At 41.7% G+C, this 25,248-nt stretch overlaps 1 protein-coding gene across 3 annotated transcripts in view; it reads right to left on the bottom strand.

Annotated features, from left to right (window-relative positions):
• The window catches only part of LOC131367872 (cGMP-dependent 3',5'-cyclic phosphodiesterase), a 221,786-nt gene extending 198,813 nt beyond the window's left edge, over positions 1-22,973 (bottom strand). The window contains exon 1 of one of the 3 annotated variants that reach the window (XM_058413487.1): positions 22,821-22,973. In XM_058413487.1, the coding sequence (XP_058269470.1) occupies positions 22,821-22,885 (65 nt within the window). In that variant the 5' untranslated portion in view covers positions 22,886-22,973. The remainder of the gene's footprint in view (positions 1-22,820) is intronic. The other 2 variants (XM_058413479.1, XM_058413485.1) reach the window with 2 other exon arrangements.
• Positions 22,974-25,248: the final 2,275 nt, after the last annotated feature.

Below are 25,248 nucleotides of genomic sequence, written 5' to 3'. Positions count from 1 at the left end.
AACACAATTCCCAACTGATGACTCACTCATGATCAATATTAGGCTCCAACATCACACACACACACACACACACATACACACACACACACACACACACACACACACACAAACACACACGCACCTTTTTGTTTGGTGCTAAATAAAAACGACTGAAGGTGAAGATGACATTTATCATAATGATGAGTCTTGATGATGGTCTTAACCACTTTTTATTATTCATTAAAAATTGTGTTACGACACACAGAGACAACAGAAACCATGGTGTGTGTGTGTGTGTGTGTGTGTGTGTGTGTGTACAGTAGACATTTGATGCTAATACATTTTCATGCCATACTAATCATCTAACCTGAAAGTTCACAATATTAGCATAATGCTGTGTTTTTAAATGCCACTGGTTGAACCTGTCTCACTGCGTCATCACTCACTCTTCTGTCTGCTGTGTTTTTAATCTTTAATTATATCAATATTAGTATCTTTAAGTGTATCAGTATTTAAACCACACTGCTTCTGAGTTCTGGATTGTGATTGGTCAGAAGGTGGTGATTAATTTTGTGTAAGCAGCTGTAACAGTCACTGGGGTGTGGAGACACACACTCCTCTGATAATAAACACATTTAAATCATGCATTATTGTAGTGATGGTGAAGTTTTATGCAAGGAGACAGTTATGTACCATTTATTCAGTTTAAGCACTTAAACACACACACACACAAAAAAAAACACATGCACAAACAAAAACAAACACTAATACACACACAAACAAACATTAATATACACTGAACAAAATTATAAACGCAACACTTTTGTTTTTGCTCCATTTTTCATGAGCTGAACTCAAAGATCTAAGACTTTTTCTATGTACACAAAAGGCCTATTTCTCTCAAATATTGTTCATAAATCTGTCTAAATCTGTGTTAGTGAGCACTTCTCCTTTGCCGAGAAAATCCATCCACCTCACAGGTGTGGCATATCAAGATGCTGATTAGACAGCATGATTATTGCACAGGTGTGCCTTAGGCTGACCGCAATAAAAGGCCACTCTAAAATGTGCAGTTTTATCACACAGCACAATGCCACAGATGTCGCAAGTTTTGAGGGAGCGTGCAATTGGCATGATGACTGCAGGAATGTCCACCAGAGCTGTTGCCCGTGAATTGAATGTTCATTTCTCTACCATAAGCCGTCTCCAAAGGCGTTTCAGAGAATTTGGCAGTACATCCAACCGGCCTCACAACCGCAGACCACGTGTAACCACACCAGCCCAGGACCTCCACATCCAGCATCTTCACCTCCAAGATCGTCTGAGACCAGCCACCCGGACGGCTGCTGCAACAATCGGTTTGCATAACCAAAGAATTTCTGCACAAACTGTCAGAAACCGTCTCAGGGAAGCTCATCTGCATGCTCGTCATCCTCATCGGGGTCTCGACCTGACTGCAGTTCGTCATCGTAACTGACTTGAGTGGGCAAATGCTCACATTCGATGGCGTCTGGCACTTTGGAGAGGTGTTCTCTTCACGGATGAATCCCGGTTTTCACTGTACAGGGCAGATGGCAGACAGTGTGTATGGCGTCGTGTGGGTGAGCGGTTTGCTGATGTCAACGCTGTGGATGGAGTGGCCCATGGTGGCGGTGGGGTTATGGTATGGGCAGGCGTATGTTATGGACAACGAACACAGGTGCATTTTGTTGATGGAATTTTGAATGCACAGAGATACCGTGACGAGATCCTGAGGCCCATTGTTGTGCCATTCATCCACGACCATCACCTCATGTTGCAGCATGATAATGCACGGCCCCATGTTGCAAGGATCTGTACACAATTCCTGGAAGCTGAAAACATCCCAGTTCTTGCATGGCCAGCATACTCACCGGACATGTCACCCATTGAGCATGTTTGGGATGCTCTGGATCTGCGTATACGACAGCGTGTTCCAGTTCCTGCCAATATCCAGCAACTTCACACAGCCATTGAAGAGGAGTGGACCAACATTCCACAGGCCACAATCAACAACCTGATCAACTCTATGCGAAGGAGATGTGTTGCACTGCGTGAGGCAGTGCAACACATAATTTTGTTCAGTGTATATACACACACACACACCAGAATAAAGACAACTGCTCAGGTCTGTAAGTATTTTAACTTCTATGTCATGTAATTAAATAATTTCATTAAGAATTTTTCTTAATTTCTTCTTATTTCTTAATTAAAAGTCTCTGAAAGTCTCCACTGAAACAGACAGAAGGCGGGTCTGTGCTAATTGAGTGTTAATGAATTAATCAGCCTCGTGTCTGGGATGAAGAGGTTCACATCTAACTGTAGTGTAGCACAATTCCAAGTCAGAATCTTGGAAGTTTTCTCAGCTTTCCAGTGTTTCCATCCAAACCCATAACATGAAGCACGAACATGCGGCACATCAACACCCTTCAAACCTCAGAAACTAAATCACAGCTGTACTTCAGGTCAGAAAGAGACATGCTAATGTTCAACATGAACAGATTCCATAATTACTATCTTTACTTTCTTCATTATTTCATAACTCACATGTATTAACATGTATTAAATATTATTTATAAATGTTGATAAAATTCAGAAATTGTTCTCCCTCTATTTTTCTCATTTTTCTGACTTTTATGTTTCTCCTGCATGTGTTTCTCTGGACACTCTGAGACTCACACAGCAGCTTCAGGCTCAGCGTGTCTGCTCACAGTAATCTGAAAGCCGCTGGGCTCGCAGCTTAACTGATCAGCGTTACTGCCATTAAAAAGCATTTAAGGTCTGAGACTAAAACACTAAAAGACTAATCTGTGTTTAGCTTCTGCCTGATGTACCATGTCTCCCAGGAGTGGAAAATGTAATACAGTCATATCTGAAATTGCAGGAGATTGCACAGGGCTTTCTGTTTCTCAAAGAAAAAAAAACAGAGAAAGCTGGAGGTGCAGTGGAAGAATCAAACCATAAACCCAAAATACAAATGCAATCATTCTGGAAAATGTGCAAATCCACGAAACGCATGAAGTGGCATCTTCCTGATTGTTTAAGGATCAGAGCATAAAAAATGCTGCAAAACAAATCGAAGTTTCAGAGCTTCAGAATCCAGCATTTCTGGCTGCCTTACACACAGGAACAGACGCTGAAACGGGAAAGACAGGAACGTCGGGCCGATTCCCATCGCACACCACTCACAGGACTGTGCCTGTTACTTCTCAAGGTTTAATCAGGACTTCTGATAAACCACACTAGCACCTTCGATACGTCTGTGCACTGGAAACCTCAGTTCACTACATGCAGCCTGCTAATGTCACGATGCTAATGCTAATTAATGTTAATTTTAAGTCTAAAAAAATTAAAATAAATACTTCTGTTTTGAAGAATATGTTTTGTTTTGTTATTTATGTACATTTTCTTATCAAACGTTTCTCATCTCAGCATCCAGTTTTCCACATGGGCATTAAAATGAGCTTCTGAGTCGAGAGCAGAGGTGGGTAGAGTATCCAAAATCTGTACTCAAATAAAAGTACAAGTACTTATGGAAATATTTACTCAAGTAAAAGTAACAATCTTAATAGTTACTTGAGTAAGAGTAAAAAAGTATCCAATGAAAAAACTACTCAAGTAGCTAGTTACTAGTTACTGCTCATCTGATTGATATAAAGCGAAAACCCAGAATTTCAAACTCCTTGGAGAGCTTTCACACACCTCTCCTTAAAAATCTCTTTGTTCTGCTTATATAAAACATAGGTTGAAGTAAAGTAGCCTATAGTAAGTAAAGGAAGTAAAGTATCTCAGTCCAGTGATGGCCACATTAACATTACATGACTTGTCATTTGCAATAAAATCTCAAACACACCCAGGTGTTTTTCTAACAGTTAACTCTGTCTTTATTTTCACTTTCACTTTGTTGTTTGTAGGGTTCACAAGATATTGGTCATTGCTTGCACGAGAGGGCATATGAGGAAAAACATTTGGACAGTGTGAGAAATGTGCTGTTAAAATAAGGTCAATGCCCATAGTTACCATTAATAGGGTTGAAATAGGCCTAACTGCTCTGTGTTTTTTCAGGTTGGAGCTGGAGTTCTTGTACGCTGTGATGTCAGTCGGTTTTGGTGAACACAGCATGCATCGCATTATGAAACTATTCTTTTTGACATCTTGGAGTGCAAACATAGACTGAACTTGAGGTCATGGGTCATCTTCCTCCGTTAACTCGCACACATCTTCCTCTGCTTCAGCTTCATCATCTTCCTCTAAATGCGCTAAGCGTAAGCGGGAGATCCGTAACAGCCTCTCACGAAGCAGCCTCTCCAACATCTCACGTGACTTGTGAACAAGCCATTATTTAAAAATAATATTTTAAAAAGCTCATATTAATTATTACCATTTGACAGTAACGGAGGAACGCCGCCAAATGTAGCGAAGTAAAAGTATTTTTTTTTCACTAAAAATGTACTTGAGTAAGAGTAAAAGTACACATCTTTAAAAATACTCTAAAAGTACAAGTTACCCAAAAAATTTACTCCAGTAAATATAACGAAGTAAATGTAATTCGTTACTACCCATCTCTGGTCGAGAGTGTGAGAAGTGTTTTTTTTACACACACACTGGTTCAGTAGACCTGTATTTCTTCCCACAGGAGAATAAAGTCATGTCATTTTTGAGCAAAATACCAGACAATACATTATAACCCTGAGGTCACGACATGTGCTGACTTTCTAATAACCCATCAGATACTCAGCAGTGGAGCAGAGACAAGCTGGAGGCTGCGCTGAAACTCACAGAGGATGAGTCTGTATTAACACTCTAATTAGTGTTAAAAAACAGTTAAAACAGTGGAGCAGAGACAAGCTCCAGGGTGAGAGACATCACTCCAGAACGATTTTTTTTCTCAGGTCTGATTTGGAACACAAAGCTTGGTAAATGGTGAAAACTGGACAGAGAAGTGTGTGTGTGTATTTTCCCCATGTCATAGTCAATAGTATTAAAAACTAAGAAACTGCTTCATTCATATGCATCCATGCAACTGGACCATTCTGTTGTTGCATACTGCCGCTCTAAAGCCTAAAGCACAGCAATAACATCCTGGAGAAATCTGTACTGTCAGGAAAATCCCAAAATATGACCTGGAATTCTCAACTGGAGTAAGATATTCTTAATTCTGAAATATAGAAAGCAAGTAGAGTTCTGTGTTCTCATGAACTTGGGAATAACCTAGAATTCCGGCTCTGACTTAGACATGCCCTGTTTTTCCTAATCATTATGTGGGATTTCTGCTTTATTCCTATACAGTATATTCCTCCATGAAGCAAAAATCTTGCACATTCACATTTTCCATATTAGAACACCTCAGAGAGATAGAGATCTTTTAAAGAACTGGATAAAGTGGGTTGGGATGTGGGAAAAATTCAGCATGGAGTCGGGATTGGAAGATGGTCAGTGGAGTGCAGTGCTTTATGGAGAATAAAGAGGGAAGTGATACAGAATGCAGCTCTAAATGCTAATAAATAATGCATGTATGTGTGTGTGTGTGTGTGTGTATCTGACAGACAAACCAGGAGGAATTCCTCACATTCCACTGTCATGGCTAAACGTTTCAGGTTCTCTCTTCTACTCAGACTACTCAGATGTCATTCTGATGAACACAAATCCAATTCTCCGTCTGATCTGTTTCAGCTTCTTAGATGTGTCTCTAGCTCACATTAACACAATTAAAAAAACAGAAAGATGTAAATCTAACACACTCCAGTTTGGCTCCTGGTGTTTATAAAATAAGAACATAATTCTAACTGTGATGCTAATGATCTGAAACACACCTGCCGTCCTACACGACTGCCGTCCTGGTGCTGAAGAGACAGCTCCGTTTCAGCACCCCATTTTTTTTGACAGCATGAAGGCACATGGCTGCAAGGTGGGGCAGCAGAAGCACACATGGCTGGAGGCTAATGATTGCAGCCACAGCTCTTCACCCGCTAGGAGAAGCCAGGAAGTATCAAAGGGTGCAGCAGACATAGATAAGCAAGAAAAGTTTTTTGGTAACTAATGTAGATTTTTGATTCTGTTACTTTGCTAGAAGCTGATGACAGCACAGAGGACTTCACTCCTCAGACACTGCATCCCCTTAATGGTGCTTCCTGGGTCTTGCCAGTAGATTTCAATAACAGTACACCTCACTTACACTATTTGCTCTCTCACCTTCCCTTTCCCCACTGCAACTAAAGCAAGCTGGCAAACCCTGTTTTTCTGAGTATGTGCTCCCCACATCAAACCCACACACCTCTACTGAGGTGTATTCCATGTTGGTCTCAGACCTCCTGGACTCTGGAAGCACTCTGACCCAAACAGCCACAATGACTTCAACACAGATTTCAGTTGCTGCCTTCTGGGTGGAGTGACGGGGGAGAGCCTGTATTATAGCCACATTTGACCCCACAAAGGGATACTAGCAAGTGGCACTAGTCCATGCTCCCATTTGGACTCCAGTGACTTTCCAGCACCTGATGAACTTCATCCTAGATCTACATCACCAGTTTGCAGCTGTCTACCTAGATGTTGTCACAAACACTCCGTCTCCTGGACAGCCCATGTGTACTACCTTAGAAAAGTCTTCCTTGCATGAGTTCTGTCTTGGTGCTGAAAAGACAGCTCTGTTCCAGAACCCCACTTGATGTCAAGTGGCTGCAAGGTGGGGTGGCCAATGATTGCAGCTCTTCACCCTCCAGCAGCTCAGGGGAGTCCAGCAGACACAGATAGGTGAGCAAAGTATCCTGGCAATCCTTGCTGATTTACGTCTCTGTTTCTTTTCTAAAGGCTAACAACATCAGTGAAGATTTACTCAGAAGGCATGCTGATGAACACAAATCAGATTCCAGTCGGATCTGTTTCCATTTCAGCTTCTTCATGCTCTGAGAAGCTTTAGGCATTCCTCTAGCTAACATTAATGCTCTATTAAAAAATAATAAAGAAGGAAACTGTAAAGGGAAACCTCACACTCCAGTTCCTGGTGGCTCCTGGTGTTTGTAAAATAAGAACATAATTCTAACTGTGATGCTAATGATCTGAAACACACCTCACACCATCACATGAAAATATCTCAAAAAAGAATAAAATCGCTCAGTGATGAAGAGAATAATCACAAATAATATAGGTTTTTTTTCAGCATGAATAAAAAGAAGAATGAGACAGACTGTTGATTATCTAACAGGTGAGAATTATCCAGCATCATGTGTAAGAATTTAAACTTTTTCCTCTTCTTTACTTTTATCTAAATTTACCAGCACTAACTCCGCCTTGTTACCCTGACCTCAAGCTTACACTATATATTTACTAACTTATTTATTCTTTACTTATATTATTTAGCTAAACTTCAGATTAGTTAACCGGTTCTCACACAAAATAAATGACACTAAGCGTGAGTAAAACTGCATTTTAGATTATTTAGGTTATAGAAGAAAAAGCTGCTTTTAAAGACGGCCGAGACCTGAAGTCTAGTTTTAAATGTTTTTATATTGTTCAGTGATATATCAATATATGTGATATATTATATAAACATAAATATATGTTATATAGGGGTTTTTTTGTTTGTTTTAGCCCGAATCTCAAGGTGCATGGACACCAAAGACAGTGGTGTTCATGTATATGACCGCCAGACGATACTAAAGTACGGAAATCATGCAATTTCTTACTTGCATGATGATGTACTCGGGTAAATTCGCGTCCTCGGCTTGCTGCAAAAACTAGGCCTTCAGTCCTCTGTGTCGCCTGATGCCAGTGGCCGGAAGAGAGGACGTTGCAAGCGGTACTCTATGCAGAGGAAGCATGGAAAATGGGTGGGTGTTCATGCTAGGCTAAAAACAAACCCTAGCCGGCCGGCTCTCCCGTACATTATTCTGTCCAATGTTTGCTCACTGAACAATAAACTGGACTACATCCGACTCCAGCTAACTACACGGCATGAGTACAGAGACTGCTGCATATTTGTTTTACGGAGACATGGCTCAGCGACAGAGTTCCGGATGCCGCCAACAGAAATGCAGCTCTGTATGGTAAGACTTGCGGTGGTGGTGTGCGTGTTTACATCAACATGGATTGGTGCAAGAAATCTGTGCTTGTTTCTAGTTACTGTTCATCACTAGTGGAGTTTGTGACTGTTAGATGCAGACCGTTTTATTTACCCCGGGAATTCACCACTGCTTTCATTTTCGGTGTGTACATTCCCCAAAGTGCTAATGCTAAGGAGGCACTATGTGATCTCTAGGGGCTATTAGCGATCTGCACAATGCTCACCCCAACGGTCTGTTTATTATCGCCAGAGATTTCAATAATGCAAATCTCAAAACAGTGCTCCCAAGATTCCACCAGTATGTGGACTTTGCAACGAGAGGGGCGAACATGCTGGATCTTGTATACACAAACATTCCCGGTGCACATAGTGCGGAGCCCTGCCCCCACCTCGGCTACTCAGACCACATCTCTGTTATGCTAATTCCAGCATACAGACCACTCATCAGACACTCTAACCCGGTTCTGAAACAGTTTAAAACCTGGCCAGCAGGAGCCTCTGCTCTTCAGGACTGTTTTGAGTGCACTTACTGGCACATGTTCAGGAAGGTTGCAACCAATGGCGACTCAATCAGCTGGAGGAGTACACGGCATCAGTGGCCGGCTACATCGGCAAGTGCATCGATGAAGTGACCGTCTCCAAGACCATCAACACACGCTCCAACCAAAAGCTGTGGATGACTGCAAAAATGCGTGCTCTTCTGAAGTTGAGAGACCCTGCCTTCAGAGCAAGGGACAAGACGGCCTTAAAAACAGCAAGGACCAAACTGTCCTGAGCCATCAGAGAGGTGAAGCGCGCACATGCCCAGAGAATCCACGGCCACTTCCAGGACATCGGAGACTCCCGATGCATGTGGCAGGGCATTCAGGCAATCATGAACTACAAGGCCACATCACCTGCCTGTGACAGTGACACCTCCCTCCCAGATGCGCTGAACGACTTCTACACTTGCTTTGAGGCACAGAACAACGTAGCAGCAAGGAAGACCATCCCTCCTCCTAACAACCAGGTGCTCTGTCTTTCCACGGCTGAAGTGAAGAGAACTCTATGCAGAGATAACCCATGTAAGTCTTCTGGACCAGACAACATTCCTGGCAGAGTGCTCAGGGAATGTGCAGAACAGCTAGCTGATGTCTTTACTGACATCTTCAACATTTCCCTGAGCAGCGCCGTTGTTTCTACCTGCCTCAAGACAACGACCATCGTCCCCATGCCGAAGAAGTCTACAGTTTCATGCCTCAATGACTATCGTCCTGTCGCACTCACACCAATCGTGATGAAATGCTTCGAGAGGCTCGTCATGAGGCACATCAAGACCCAGCTACCATCCTCACTGGACCCCTTGCAGTTCGCGTTTCATCCTAACTGCTCCACAGACAATGACATCACCACAACCCTCCATCTGGCCCTAACCCACCTGGACGATAAGGACTCATACATACGAATGCTGTTCATAGACTTTAGTTCAGCATTCAACACAATCACCCCTCAGCACCTGATTGAGAAGCTGAGCCTGCTGGGCCTGAACACCTCTCTCTGCAACTGGATCCTGGATTTCATGCCTGGGAGACCTCAGTCAGTCTGAATCGGGAACAGCATCTCCAGCACCACCACACTGAGCACTGGAGCTCCTCAGGGCTGTGTGCTCAGCCACTGCTGTTCACTTTGCTGACTCACGACTGTGCAGCAATGCACAGCTCCAACCACGTGGTGGGTCTCATCAGCAAGAACAACGAGTCAGCATACAGAGAGGAGGTGCAACAACTAACAGCTGGGTGTAAAGCCAAGAATCTGTCCCTGAATGTCGAGACAAGACAAGACTAGACAAGACTAAAGAGATGGTTGTTGACTTCAGGAGAGCACAGTGTGACCGTTCTCCGCTGTCCATCGACGGATCCTCTGTGGAGATCGTCAAAAGCACCAAATTCCTTGGTGAACTTCACCTGGTCACTCAACATCAGCTCCATCACCAAGAAAGACCAGCAGCACCTCTACTTCCTGAGGAGGCTAAGGAAAGTCCATCTCCCTCCCCCCATCCTGACTGTTCTACAGAGGGACCACTGAGAGTGTCCTGGTCAGCTCCATCACTGCCTGGTTTGGGAACGGCACCGTCTCGGATCAAAAGACCCTTTAGTGGATAGTGAGGACAGCTGAGAAGATCATCGGAGTCTCGCTTCCCTTTACACTGCACGCTGCATCCGCAAAGCCAGCAGCATTGTGGATGACCCCACACACCCCTCACACACACTCTTCACCCTCTTGCTGTCTGGAAAGAGGTACCGAAGCATTCAGGCCCTCACAACCAGACTGTGTAACAGTTTCTTCCCTCAAGCCATCAGGGTCCTCAACACCCAGGACTGAACTGTACCAAACTCTCTCTCTCTCTCACACACACACACACCTGTGTGAACAGACTCACAAATATTATGTTTACTACTTATTTGCACTACTTCATCTGCTGTTAAAATGTTTCAACCGCAGCTATAATGTTATTTCTTATTTGTACTACTTCAACCGCTGCTACTGCATTTTTGCACAAATACATATTGTCATGCTGTTCTACATATATTACAATCATATATGTTTTTAGATATCTGGTTTTTACAGTTTCTCAAGATTGCATATCATTACATTTTGTTTCACTGCACATGTTCTTCCTTGGTGCTATGTGTCCTGTCCTGTTTTTGCACTGTTTTTGTCTTGTCTTTGCTCTGTTTGCACCTTGTCTTGTCTTTGCTCTGTTTGCACCTTGTTGCACACGTTGCACTTTATGTGGCCAGGACTAACTCCTGTCCTAGCTCTGTGTTGTTGTTCTGTGTGTAATTATATGCTGTATGTTTATGTAGCACCAGGGTCCTTGTTTCATTTCACTATGTACTGCGTCAGCTATATGTGGTTGAAATGACAATTTCAAAAAGCTTCTTCTTCTTCTTCTTAAAAGTGATAATAAAAAGCTGTTTTTAAAGACTGCTGAGACCTGAAGTCTAGTTTTAAATGTTTTTATATTGTTCAGTGATTTAATGAATGAATCGTAATTGAAATGCCGCCCACACACAGTCAAGCACACACACTCCTCGCATGACTGCCGTCCTGGTGCTGAAGAGACAGCTCCGTTTCAGCACCCCGCTTGTTGTGGACAGCATGAAGGCACATGGCTGCAAGGTGGGGCAGCAGAAGCACACACGGCTGGAGGCTAATGATTGCAGCCGCAGCTCTTCACCCGCCAGCAGAAGCCAGGAATTATAAAAGGGTGCACCAGACATAGATAAGCAAGAAAAGTTTTTTGTTGATAAGTGCTGAATTATGCTTCTATTTCTTTGCTTAAAGTTGATGACCAGATAGTTTACACTCAGAGCTCACTTCCTATCTTTTTCCTGTTAGCTAGTATTTAGCGTCATGGTGCTTGGCTGGTTGAGAGTGGGCCGGGGATGGGTAATGATGCCTACCCAGCCTATGGGGCAGGCTGACAAATCCTGGTTGTGTGCTTCATACTACCCAATGCACCCTTCATCTCTGGTGTGGTGGATGGAAGGCTAGTCTCAGTCCTCCTGGAGTGAGACCCCCTAACAAGCCTGAACAAAAATATACAGTGGTACCTCGGTCCTCGACTACCCCTGTGTTTGAATTTTCATTATTCGATTCGAATTTGACCTCGGTATACGAAAATATTTTCAGTGTACAGCTCGACCATCAGGAACACCAGTTATTGTTTCATACAGGATTGCAACGAATAACGAATTTTCATTTAAGGGGGACTCAGCCCCCAGTGACGGTATAATAGTAAAAAATAATAAATTAATAAATAAATAAAATAAAATAAAGGTTTGATTAACAGGGTAGGATCAACTTATTGCAGCATTCCACTGTACTACCGCCAATTTTTATATAAATTTAAAGGGGACTGAGGCGATCACAAATTTCTGTACAGTTTATGGACAGCTACCTGCTGAGAGTTGCGTACACTCTCTTGCCTGCCCAGACCACCTGTAAGGCCTCAGGGGCAAGCTAACATCCAATCAAATGATTGGAGTAGTCTGATGGCAGAGCCACTGCCCACATACAGCTAAGCAGGCACACTCCTTGTAGACTGTCATCCCACTTGTTGTGGACAGCATGAAGATATATGGTGCAAGGTAGAGTAGCCAATGATTGTAGCCACAGCTCTTCACCCTCCAGCAGAAGCCAGGGGTGTATAACAGAAGACAGCAGACACAGACAGGTGTATAAAGTGACCTGGCAAAAGTTGGTAATCGATGCTACTGTCTTTTCTGCAAAAGTTGTTGACTAGTAGTGAGCGTCATTGTCATCAGGCACATGGCACTGCATGGCGTTGTTGGGCCATCTTCCTAGGTGGCCTGAGCTATTAGCACAGCTTAATATCACTTCTTTCTATCTCTTACACTACTGCCCATAAAATAAGAGTGCTTCTTTTCTCTAGCTTTGTTTTCTGTGTGCCTGTGCTTAGCCTACTCTAGCTACAGTAGCAGAGAATGTGGGCATGAACACCATGTCAACAGAATGTGCACTGATGCTTGCCAAGCTTATGGACCCTCCAACTCCAGCAGCAAGCTCATAAGTCCCAGTTGGTTTGGTATGCACTCCACACTTTGACCCCACCATTGAGATGGATGGCAGGCCAGTCTCAGCCCTTCTGGACTCCCCTAACCTGAACAGCCAAAAATACAAGTTTCAGTCTTTAACAGTTTTCTCCTTCCCTAGGTGGCTGGCTTGATGGTGCAACTGGGAAGATCATGCATTTTATCCACTCTTGATACTTGAGTGGTACTAGCTCTGGTTCCCCTTTGGAGTTCCAGTGATTTTGTGTACGTGATAGATATTGTCCAAAGATCTCATCACCAGCTTGCAGCTGTCTACCTGGGCATTAGCACATGTACTCACCCATGTGGACAGACCACCTGTAATACCCGAAGGTCCTCAATGCTCAACGCTGATTGCAGCTGCAGCGCTTCACCCTCCAGCAAAAGCCAGAGTAGTCTAAAAGGCTGCAGCAGACACAATCAGGTAAGTAAATCTTTCTGGTAGTCTTTGCTGTTTTATGCCTCTTTTTCTAGTAAGCTGTTGCTAGCTGTTGTAGCTGTTACTATGCTCCCCAGACGTGCTGTTCCCCATGGAGCTCCCTGGGTCCTGCCTTGTCACTGTTCAGCCCTGCTCTGTAGCCCCCTTGTCCTAAAGCTTGTGGTGACTCCACTCTTTCACAAATGAGAGAGCACTTGTTTTTTCTATTTCTGCCTCCTGTGTGTCTGTGTCCAACCTGCTACATTATGGAGTAGTTACAACATTATCATTTATAATGATTCTGTATGGGTTTGTAGGTGTTTACAAAAAAGGAAAACACAAGCTCTAACTCAAGAATTCATTTATTTAATTGTTTTGTTCAAATGTTTGATTTGTTCATTTTGAAACTAAAAACGAAGACAATTTTAATTTCAAGCTAAATAAGTTTTATGGAATATTAATTAAATAATCTACATGCCCTAACCCCGCCCCCTGACCCTGACCTCCACCAATTTCACTGACTTTATAAACAGGTTTCACATGAAATAAATCTGCTTAAATAAAATTTCTGTGAAACCTCCTGCTGTTTTCCTCACACAGCTGGATCAAGTCTCCGTTGCTTTTATAACCCCGTCACTAAGGAATCACTCTGCATGACTAAACTGTCACACAGCCACCACTGTAAAACACACAGGCAGCATATAAGGGTAGATTTACGGTCCTAATGATAATGTTGGCTACCTGTAATAGTTGCTAGGCAACTGGTGAGAAAGTGTCATAAACATCTCTTTTACTCAGATGTAAAAAACAAGCAAATGATGAGCGAGAGAAAAAAACAGAGCAACAGCTCGATGCTTTATTCTGTGCATGAAGAGACCACACACTGGGTGTGTTATGTGTGTGTATGTGTGTGTGTGTGTGTGTGTGTGTATGTGTGTGTGTTTACTCTTGTACAACAGCACAGTTTCATCATTCCTCATTACACAGGTGATGTAACTTCAGTATAATAAAATAAATAAATTATTTTATTGTTATATATTTTGTCTGATGGACACAGAAACAGAGAGAGAGAGAGTAGCATGACAGTCTTCAGGCAGAAAATAGAAAGAAGAATTATTCCCAGATAAATGATCTCTTGTCTGGTATGAGCAGTGTGTGTGTGTGTGTGTGTGTGTGTGTGTGTGTGTGTGTGTGCAGGAAATTGAACTGTCAAGACACGTTCTGCAAGAACAGCTGTCATACTGAATACATGAATCTATTTGAACAAGAAGAAGAATGACAAGGAGTGATTCTCCTGAGAAAGAGAGCGAGAGAGAGAGAGATCTTGTGTCTGTCTTTTTTTCCAAATAAGACATTCTGAGTGCTGCCTCAAGCTTCAACACCAGATTCCTGTGTGTGTGTGTGTGTGTGTGAGCTCTGAGCTTCATCAAATACCTGACCAAGAGGTCCATAAACACGCCATCATCCTAGCAACCACATCCAGACATAACACACACACATACACACACACGGGGACACACAAAGAACACACACACTAACACACTTGATCTTGATGATCCTTCAATATCAATGAGCCTGATTAATCTCAAACAGGGGTCAAAGGTCAATCTTTTAACATAAGATTTAACCTGTTGCCAAAATAGTCCTCTAACCCTTATGAATGCTGCAGTGCATTGTGGGTATTCTATATCAGCCAGGCTAATGTAATGCACTGTGGGAGCTGTGTTTCCTACACTGTACTTTAATGTGTGGTAGCAACATGAGCTCTGTCCTTCATCATCTTCATCATCCATTCTCTGTACCTTCTCTCTCTAACATCTCTCTTTATCTTAGCTGGTGTTAATGTTCTTATATTGCCATTAAACTGATTTATGCTTGTGTTTGCTGAATACCTTGTTTCAGCATGACATATTGTGATTACATAAACGTGTCAGACAGTGGAGCTGGACTATAACACTGCTCCTCACTCGAGCCAAGATCACAATCAAGTGTGATGGACACACACCTCTGTTTTAGACAAACTCTGCCCCATGTGTGTAACTTTCACCTAACGTCCAAGTACTGCTTCAGTGTGAGGCCCGAATACTGACGTGTATAATCTCAAGGTTACCTCCTCACTGACGTACTTTAACATGATCTATACATTAATGAATTTTCATAATAAAAGGTAAAAAAAAAAACCACACCCTTACTGCATCAATGTCTGATCTACAGGGTTGCCAGGTCTGCAGTTTGTTCACACATGATTATATCACTGTTTTGCAAGTCAGATTAGTAAACTGAAGTGTTTTTTTATGTGATCAGTAAATGCATGGTTTATTATGTATGTATGTGAGGCTGAGGTTTGGAGTGAAATGTATTAAATAAACAGGAGAAATACTGTAGGGCATCACATCAGAGGAAAGTGAGTGCATATCAATTAAACATAACTTTACTGTATGGATGCGACTCTACAGTTATTCATTATTTATGATCTATTATAATTCTAGAGATTTGATGTTTGAAAATAACACAATATTAATAAAGTTTCATCAAAAAAAAAAATGAGCAGTTGAAATAAAGGGTTTCTGTACCACTGGGATCCTGTCTGTTAGTGAGTCTCTTCATCTCCTCAGCTGTACAGACGCACTACAGTTACACACTGCTTTTATTTTTATATTGTTGTGAAACTATGGCTGCACCTCATATGGCTGCAAATCACAGGCTGGTCCACTCGTTCTGTAGCAATCACAAATCACAGATACGCTGGAGTACAGTATGTAACTGTAACTGTTACAGAAAAACGATATCAAATGGATTTTGGGATTTAATGGCAAAAATAAATCTTTTACATTCAGAACATTCATGTGTGCCATGAAGGGTTAGAGTTTAGGATGGTTATTGAAGTGCGTATGAATCTGAAGGATTTATTCAGAAACTTCATTAGTTCTGCTTTGTATTAAATAGCAGTCAGCTGGGACGATATTAAAGAAGCATGAGGCTCTGATTGGCTGAGATTCTGTTTGTTACAGGTGATTTATGAATAATAACCGTGTACATGATATCACATTCAGAGACAAAGAGACAGAGAAATAAAAACTAAATATCACTCTCTCAAAAAAAAGCAGAACAGAATAAAGGAGATTTATCCATGGGTATGGTTAAGGTGGAATTGATGCTGAGCTTTTATTACCTGTACACCTTCACATGTCCCTGTGATCCCCCACACCTGAGCTGTTACCCCGAATCAGCACTACTACCCCTTCTCAAGTCCCAGCTTCTGTATGTATCATTGTCAAGGTTTAGTCATTCTTGTGTGTCAGTCACTGTGTGTTCCACAGCCTCGCTGCATGTTTTTGTTTCTTTTTATGGTTCATGGTTCTTGCTTCACGGTTTTGGTTGATGGTGTTATACTGTTTCAAATAAAACTGCACTTGCATCCACAGCCTCTGAACTCCTCAGTCGTGATATCCGGCAGCTTCTGGAACACTCCTCACATCTGTAGGTCTGATTAGCATGCTGGCTGATTAGCGTTCACACTGATTTGCATGCCCCTTGATTAGCATGCTAATATCACATCTGGGAAATTGTTGTGATTTTTTTGAAGGTTGAGGAGAAACACAGTCAGACCCCATGCTGGTAGATTGTCATTGGTTGTGAAACTGACGAGTGAATTCAGTAACGCTGAACTCAACAATGATTTATTCATTAACTGATTAATACATTAAAAAAAGGATATGAGAGGGATTGTAGTGAGCTGACAAACTGAAGAATTTGTCAGACCACTCATCAGATTAGCATGAGTGATTAGCATGCTCATTGATCAGCCTGCTCAAACTCTTCTGGGATTGTAATGTCATTTGTTAGAAGGACTGTTTCAGGAGAAACACAGTCGTGTCCCCACACAGTGGAAATTTTTCTGACTGAACTCAAAAGGCTCATTGGATTAGCACAGACTAGGATTAGCATGACTGATCGACATGCTCACTGATCATCAACTCAAATACATCTGAATGATTTTGGAGCCACAGATCTCATTTACAGACTCACTAAAGTCCAGATGTAACTTCCAGATGTATTATAATAACAACACTGCTAATTCTCATTTAGCGTTAGTTTATAAACTGCTACAAAAATAGAAGTGTTCCGTATGTTAATGAGAACATGTGCATTATATATTTTCCTCATACACAAGAACCTTTCCTTGTTGCTATTATCAACACAACAGTGATTCATTTTTAACTTACTCCCTAATCATCAACAACATTTCACAGGAAGAGCATGATTCAAAGAAGAAAAAAAAATACCATAGTACCACCAATTAATCTAAAACATGCCAGTTGTCAGGTCCACAGGAGGAGTTACTGAGTAGAGGTTTGACTTTTATTTCAGTTTCTAAGGTGGAGAGTAAAGAGCATCCTAGGGACGTCCATGTGTATTAAACTCTACACAATTAAAAATTGTTCGGTTATTTTGTAGTATGTACAATTTACAGAATTTTTATTTTTTATACTGAAATTTTCATGAGAAGCAGAATAATACAGTGGTAGATCACTTGTTTTCTTTTACTTATAGTTTAACATCACATAAGACATGTTATAATAGAAAAAAACTATTATTAATAAACTGGCTGATAAAAGCTGATAAAAAGATCATGGATTGTAATCATGTATATGCAGCAATATTTATTTGAAGCCAAACACAATTAAAGTATGAATAAGAAACAAAATCATCATTTAATGAGTCCCAATCCACCTAGAATAAGACTATTTTATCTTTTATCAAAAATTTCATAAACATAGTTGACTCCTTCTGAGATATACCCAGGGTCACCTTTCAGTCTCAGATTGTGACAGTGGGACCTACAACAGCACAGTAGGATTATTTCATTACTCCTGTTTCACAAAATCAATAGTGGTTGATATCGAAAGTTTACATACTAACATTAATATAGCACTTGGCCTTCATGCAATACACACATGACTGCTATTCAGACCCACAATGTCCTGTTGATCAGTTATTAGAAAAAAGTCTGACGTTTTTCAGTTTGTTACAGATTCAGGGGTCAGCTAAGGGTGAAAGGTTCATGTGAATATCTACATGGCAAAATGGGAGACTTCTCTAAGTGTCCAAATCTTCCGTTATTTTATTATAGATAATTATACATAACAAATATTTGGAATGTGGCATGATAATAAGGCATCTTTTGATCATTTCATGTAAACAAGATTAATTTTTTAGACTCCACAGTGTACTTTACATAAACCATAATGAGGACTAAAAAGATCCAAACTACAGTATATTTTAAGGAACATGGTTCACTGTTTAAGACTAGTGATCATCCAGAGCATACATTTAAGGCACTAATTCATTCACAGCTTATTCGTTTTTTTAGAATCTGTACACAAGGAATTCATTTTCATGAGGCAACACAGATACTTTGAGTATAGCTGAGACATTCAAGAAATTAGAAGGAAACATTCACAGATTAAGTCTGAACAGTTGAATTATATTCCATTCATTTCTACAGTTTCAGAAAGAACAAAGACTTTCATAAAGTTCAAAGAATTCAATCTCCATTGAAGAAATTTTAGGGAGTTTCAGGGCTGAGACTCACATTGAATTAGAACTGCTTTTTTGGGTTCATTTCAGAGAGTTGACACTGTGTGTGAAATTGAGGAGTTAAGAAAGTGTCAAGAAGCCATTTTAATGAGGTTAATATCACTAAACAGAAGGGGACGACTCATCTGAGTAAATCTTTTATAAAGTATGGAGTACAGAATTTAAAACTCACTGGTCTTACATTTCTGCCATTTGACAGACGCTGTTATCCAGAGCAACGTACATTTATCTCATTTATACAACTGAGCAATTAAGGGGTTAAGGGCCTCAGGGGCTCAGCAGCAGCAGTTTTGTGGCCCTGGGTTTTAAACTCACAACCATCTGATCAGGTAGCCCAACACCTTAACCACTAAACTACTGCTTGAACCCTTGAACCAATGGTTCTATCAATGACTAAACAAAAGAAGAAGATGAATTATGATGGAGTAAAACTCTACAGGCTTGGTTTCCAAAATTTAATTTAAAGGGAATTAATTTAAGAGAATATGCTTAGGAGTATTATTTGGTTTTTAAAAAAAAATCCCTAGTCCAAACCCTATCCAACCCTATCTCTTATCCCTAATCCTAAGCCCTAGAACTAACCCTGACAGAGAGAGAGAGAGAGAGAGAGAGAGAGAGAGAGAGAAATCAAGTAAGTAAGTAAATAACCATGTCCTCAGGCTCAGAGAACTGACCACTACTGCGTTTAAAAATCAGTGAGAGCTTCAGGACATCATCTCACTCTCTCACACACACACACAACCAACAATCACATGAGCACCAGGTAACAACAACCAGCTGCTCACTATAAAACATCTCATAAAGATCTGCAGCAGCATGTTATTGTACCTCACTGATGTAACAATAGCACACTACTGCACAGCCACACTACTGCACATGGGAACCCAGCTGATCCTCACACAGCCACTGGTGTTATTATGTCCTTCATATGCAATAGCAAGGAAGGTTGTGAGAAATCATGATGATCCAGAAATACTGGAGCTTCTCTCTTAGAATAGTTTTTTGTTTTGTGTTGATGATCTCCTGTTCTCACCTGACAATATAAAGAGAGGCTGATGGATACACATTTAAACACACACACAGCCTAATATTGTGTTGGTCCCCCTTTTGCTCCCAAAAACAGCCCTGACCCCTTGAGGCATGGACTCCACAGGATCCCTGAAGGTGTGCTGTGGGATCTAGCACCAAGATGTTTGCAGCAGATCCTTTAGGTCCTGTAAGTTGCAAGGTGGAGCCTCCATGGATGGGACTTGTTTGTCCAGCACATCCCACAGATGCTGGAATGGATTGAGATCTTTGGAATTTGGAGGCGGAGTCAACACCTCAAACTGGTTGTTGTGGTCATCGAATCATTCCTGAACCATTTCTGCTTTGTGTCCCGCCACAATATCCTGCTGAAAGAGGCCACAGCCATCAGGGAATACCGTTTCCATGAAAGAGTGTACATGATCCGTAACAGGTGGTAGGTGGTACGTGTCAAAGTAACATCTGCATGGATGGCAGGACCCAAGGTTTCCCTGCAGAACATTGCCCAAAGCAGGACACTGCCTCTACTGACTCGCCTTCTTCCCATAGTGCATCCTGGTGCAATGTGTTCCCCAGGTAAGAGATGCACACACACCCGGCCATCCACGTGATGTAGAAGAAAACGTGATTCATCAGACCAGGCCACCTTCTTCCATTGCTCTGTGGTCCAGTTCTGATGCTCACGTGTCCAGTGTTGGTGCTTTCAGCAGTGCACAGGGGTCAGCATGGGCATCCTGACCGGTCTGCAGATATGCAGCCCCATACGCAACAAAACTGTCCTGCACTGTGTATTCTGACCCCTTTCTATCAGAACCAGCATTAACTTCTTCAGCAGTTTGATCAACAGTAGCTCGTCTGTTGGATCGGATCACACGGGCCAGCCTTCACTCCCCACGTGCATCAATGAGCCTTGACCGCCCATGACCCTGTCACTGGTCTACCACTGTTCCTTCCTTGGAGCACTTTTGATAGATACTGACCACTGCAGACCGGGAACACCCCACCAGAGCTGCAGTTTTGGAGATCACTCACTCAAATCCTTACTCTTGTCCACTTTTCCTGCTTCTAACATCAACTTTGAGGACAAAATGTTCACTTGCTCCCTAATATATCCCACCCACTAACAGGTGCCATGATGAATAGATCATCAGTCTTATTCACTACACCTGTCCGTGGTCATAATGTTATGGCTGATCGGTGTAATTCACTCAGGTCAGGATTAATATATGTTTGAGGATACACTCTAAACAGATACTTCTTCAATATGTGACTATTGGATATTTTACTGCATGTAAATCTTAAAAAGTTACACTTTTACATGACCTGGATGTCCATCACAAATTTTAACAAATTTACTGCTTCAGTTCACTGAGACAGACATGACTATTTGAAGCCTTCCAAACAGAGAGGGCTTTGTAATTGATTTATTTATCAGTAGTCAGCTTGTTCCCTAGTTACTTATTCATATGATTTCTTAGAGAAAATGTCGCTCTACTGATCATCAGAATAGCAAAGGATGGAAACATTCTCTCTCTTTTTTTCAGCTGATGAGCTGAAACATTTATTTAAATCCTGAAGCCACCTGGATGAGTTTAACCCTCATCTGAAACAGAATCTAGAGGAAATAAACATCCATTTTAATCATTATAATAAAACATTTCATTTACTAAGTGCTGTTCAAATTCTGAAAATAATCCTGAAATGAAAGAAGAAGTCAGAACAGAACAGAGAGAGGACGAGTGGTGAGTCTCGGGAGATTAAGTGTAATTTAGAGTGATTGTGTTTAATCCCCTATGATTGATTCTGCTTAATTAATAACATGCTGAAACAAAATGAAGGTGGTGTTTCACACAAGCATCATCACATGACTCTCAGTGAAATGGGATAAACAGAATGTGAGCAAAGACACCTGAGACATGTTAATGACCCATTCTACCATACTACTACTACTACTACTACTAATAATAATAATAATATGCTTAATTCACTTCTGACTGTCTAAACATATTTTAGTGTTTTAAACTGAATAGAACAGCATAAAGTACTATTATTTTCACAATGACAAGCCATTCACTGTATTATTGTATTCATATTTTCAAAACTCTTTTATATTTTTGTAAATGCCTATACTTTACAATAGCAACACTATACTAACCACTACACATATGATACTGTCCTGAATCACAGAATCTAGTGGATTTGACATATTTTCCAGTCTAATCCACTGTATTTTTTCTGTGATGTTTATGTGTGTGATGTTAAATAACATATCTTGATTCACACAGCTTTCAAGTATGCCAGCACCACACATCTGACTTCACACAGCTCAGAAACAGTTCAGTATCAGAGCACAAACAATTCAGCATCTGAGAAAAATCAGTTCAGCTTCACACCAGAATTAATTCAGTGTCAGAGCAGAATAAGTTCAATATTATAGCGGAATCAGTTCTATATCACAATCAGTTTAATGTCAAATCTACATCAGTCAGGTCTTTTACCCACAGTGTATAATGATGATGATGATGTTGATGATAAGAACTATAGTGATTAATCACCTGTGTTCACTTTACCTACAGCAAATAGTGCAATAAACACACACACACACACACACACACACTGGAAGACATTTCAAAAAACAGAACAGGTTTGTATTTGTTCATGTTTAATGATTTCAGTCCTTGGGCGTTAGACCTCTTCTAAATAATAACTACCACGCTGAATAGACTGAGACTGAATATCTCTCACACACACACACACACACACACACACAGACACGCGCGTGTGCAACATCAAAAGGCACGAGGCTAGTGAAGTTGCCGACTCACAGTTCGCGAGCTCGTAACGCCGTTAAATCAGCGCGTGCACTCCCGCCGTTAACATAAACATAAACAAGTTTGGCGCGAGCTGATGATGAGGCACACAAACGCCGCGAGGCATACCGGCGCCAGAGCACGCGCGCAACCCAAGGGCAAGCAAGAAAAAAAACAGAACGTGGAAGCATCAGAGACTAGACGGGGAAGGGGGAGGAATCCGAGCGAACCGGTCACGTTCTCTCTCTCTCTCTCTCTCTCTCTCTCTCTCTCTCTCACTCACACACACACACACACACAGTTACACTTACATCTCAGACGCCGGGTGGTGCTGATAACTACGGCAGAGCAGCGCGTGTCCGCACGCCTGACCCATCGCGCATCGCGGCGCTCGTGAGGGAAAGAGAGAGAGAGGCAGCGCGAGCGTCTCCAGTAGTCTCGAGCTCGAGGAGGTGGATGGAAGCTGTAAAGGCTTAAAAGAAGAGGAACAGCCTCTGCGCTGCCCTCCCTCCCTCTCTCTCTCTCTCTCTCTCTCTCCCCCCCCTCCCTCTCTCTCTCCCCCTCCCTCTGTCTAAGTGTAACTGATCTGTGCACCGCTTATCTGTAGTTGAAGATGGATGGATGGATGGATGGATGGATGGACAGAGGCATGTGCATGCATATGTCTGTTTGCAACGATGTTGTTTTGACTTGATTTATCACATCACCTCAAATCAATAAGACAGGAGCGGGCACTAATCTCTGCACTCTGACCTCACTGTCAGGACATGACACAACTCCTGACATAGTGAACCAGATTAGCAGCTAATTTCATCAGATGTTAACATCAGAGCCCAGAGAAAATGACCACTTTTATGCAAACACACATTATCAAGGTTGTAACTTCAGTTTCTCATTACAGAGTACTGAACGTAAACAGATTTTTTATTTGCAATAAGTCTGGAATTGGATTTAGATCATCAATGAACAAACAGAGGAGAAAGTGGTGAGGAAAAACTCACCACAGTGGAACCAGACTCTAAAGAGGACCTCTCTTCTAGGTGACACAGGATAGCATGATTATAAATCATTACAGTGTGCAGGTGGAGAAGAGTAGCAACAGACCGTACCGAGGTCCTTTTCACACAGGGTTTTATTCTAAACACAGGATCTAATATACAAATTAGTATTTTAGAGATTTGTAATTAGACTTCTAGGATTTTGTTTTAAATCTTTTTTTTTAAGAAAAATGTATTTATTTAATACATATTTATGCAGTTATATTTATTAATGTACTACTTTTAATACACATTTATGCAGTTATCCAATCAGCCAATCATGTGGCAGCAACACAATGCATAAAATTATACAGATACATTTTAAGAGCTTCAGTTCAAATTCACATCAAACAATAATTTCCTCCATACTCACCTCTAAGCTGGAGTTCCTTGGACTTCCAAATCATGTGTTGATGGATCTCCAACTTCCTGACAAACAGACCACAAACAGTATGAGTGGGCAAACATGTCTTATCCTCCCTCACCCTCAGCACTGGAGACACCCAGGGTTGTGTACTGAGCCCCCTGCTGTACTCACTGTACACATATCTACAGACATGACATGACGTCTGACATCTGTCAGCAAGACAAAGGAGCTGATAGTGGTCTTCACCACAAAGCAGGAAAGGAACTACCAGCCACTCATGATCAAAGGGAGCCCAGTGGAAGGAGTGGACATTTTCCAGTATCTAGGTGTCCACATCACACAGGACCTGTCATGGTCCTGCTATAAACAACACCATGGTGAAGAAGGCGTGGCAGTATCTCTACCAGCTCATATGCTTAAAGACTTTAATCTGTCCTTTCGGGTGCTAAGGATTTTCTACACCTGCACTATTAAGAACATCCTGATGGGAAATATCACAGCCTGGTTTGAGAACAGCTCCAAGAGATACTGGACCAACTTCAGGAATATAGTGAAGGACCTCAGCCATCCCAACATGTTGTGTTCAGGGAAGGGCTTCCACACCTTGAAGGCAAACACAGAGAAAATGAGGAGGAGCTTCTTCCTGCAGGCCATTCAGGCCTTCAACCAGGACAACACCTAGAGCAGCGTTCCTCAAATCTTGCCCTGAAGGGCCAATGCACTGCAGAGTTTAGCTCCAACCCTGGTCAAAGTCCTCTATCTGTGATTTTCTAATAATTCTAAAGACATTGATTAGTGTGCTCAGGTGTGCTTGATTAAGGTTAGAGCTGAACTCTGCAGGAAAGTGGATCTTGTGGGCCAGATCTGAGGAAACCTGACCTAGAGCCTGGACCTTTTCTGGCCTTTTCTGGTGAGCCGAATGCAATCCCATGCTTGAGGTGGACACAGACTCATCCAAATTGGACAATTGTAGACTGGAAAAAAGACCAGGTGAATTTTCCTCATTTTCATTTGTCCAGTTTTGTCCCATGAGAGCTTCAGACTCCTGATCATAACTGACAGGAGTGGAACACGGTGTGGTCCTTTGCTGTTGGAGCCCATTCACCTTAAGGTCTGAGATGATTTTCCAGTCACCACAGTTGTAAAGAATGAGTTACTGTATCCTTTTTAACCAATCTGGCCAATTTACTCCGATCTTTTTTACCAACAATGTGTTTTCACCCTCAGAACTGTGATGTATTCAGAGTATGTACAAACTCAGTTGCAATGCAGAGAACTGAACCCTGGTCCAGAGCTTTTTCACCTGAACCGTAATGCAGTCCACATGACAATATG

Source organism: Hemibagrus wyckioides, linkage group LG17 (assembly GCF_019097595.1).
Source record: "Hemibagrus wyckioides isolate EC202008001 linkage group LG17, SWU_Hwy_1.0, whole genome shotgun sequence".
Classification (NCBI taxonomy): Eukaryota; Metazoa; Chordata; class Actinopteri; order Siluriformes; family Bagridae; genus Hemibagrus; species Hemibagrus wyckioides.
Note: the sequence above shows the minus strand (reverse complement) of the source record. Positions and strands in the feature narration are given on the sequence as shown.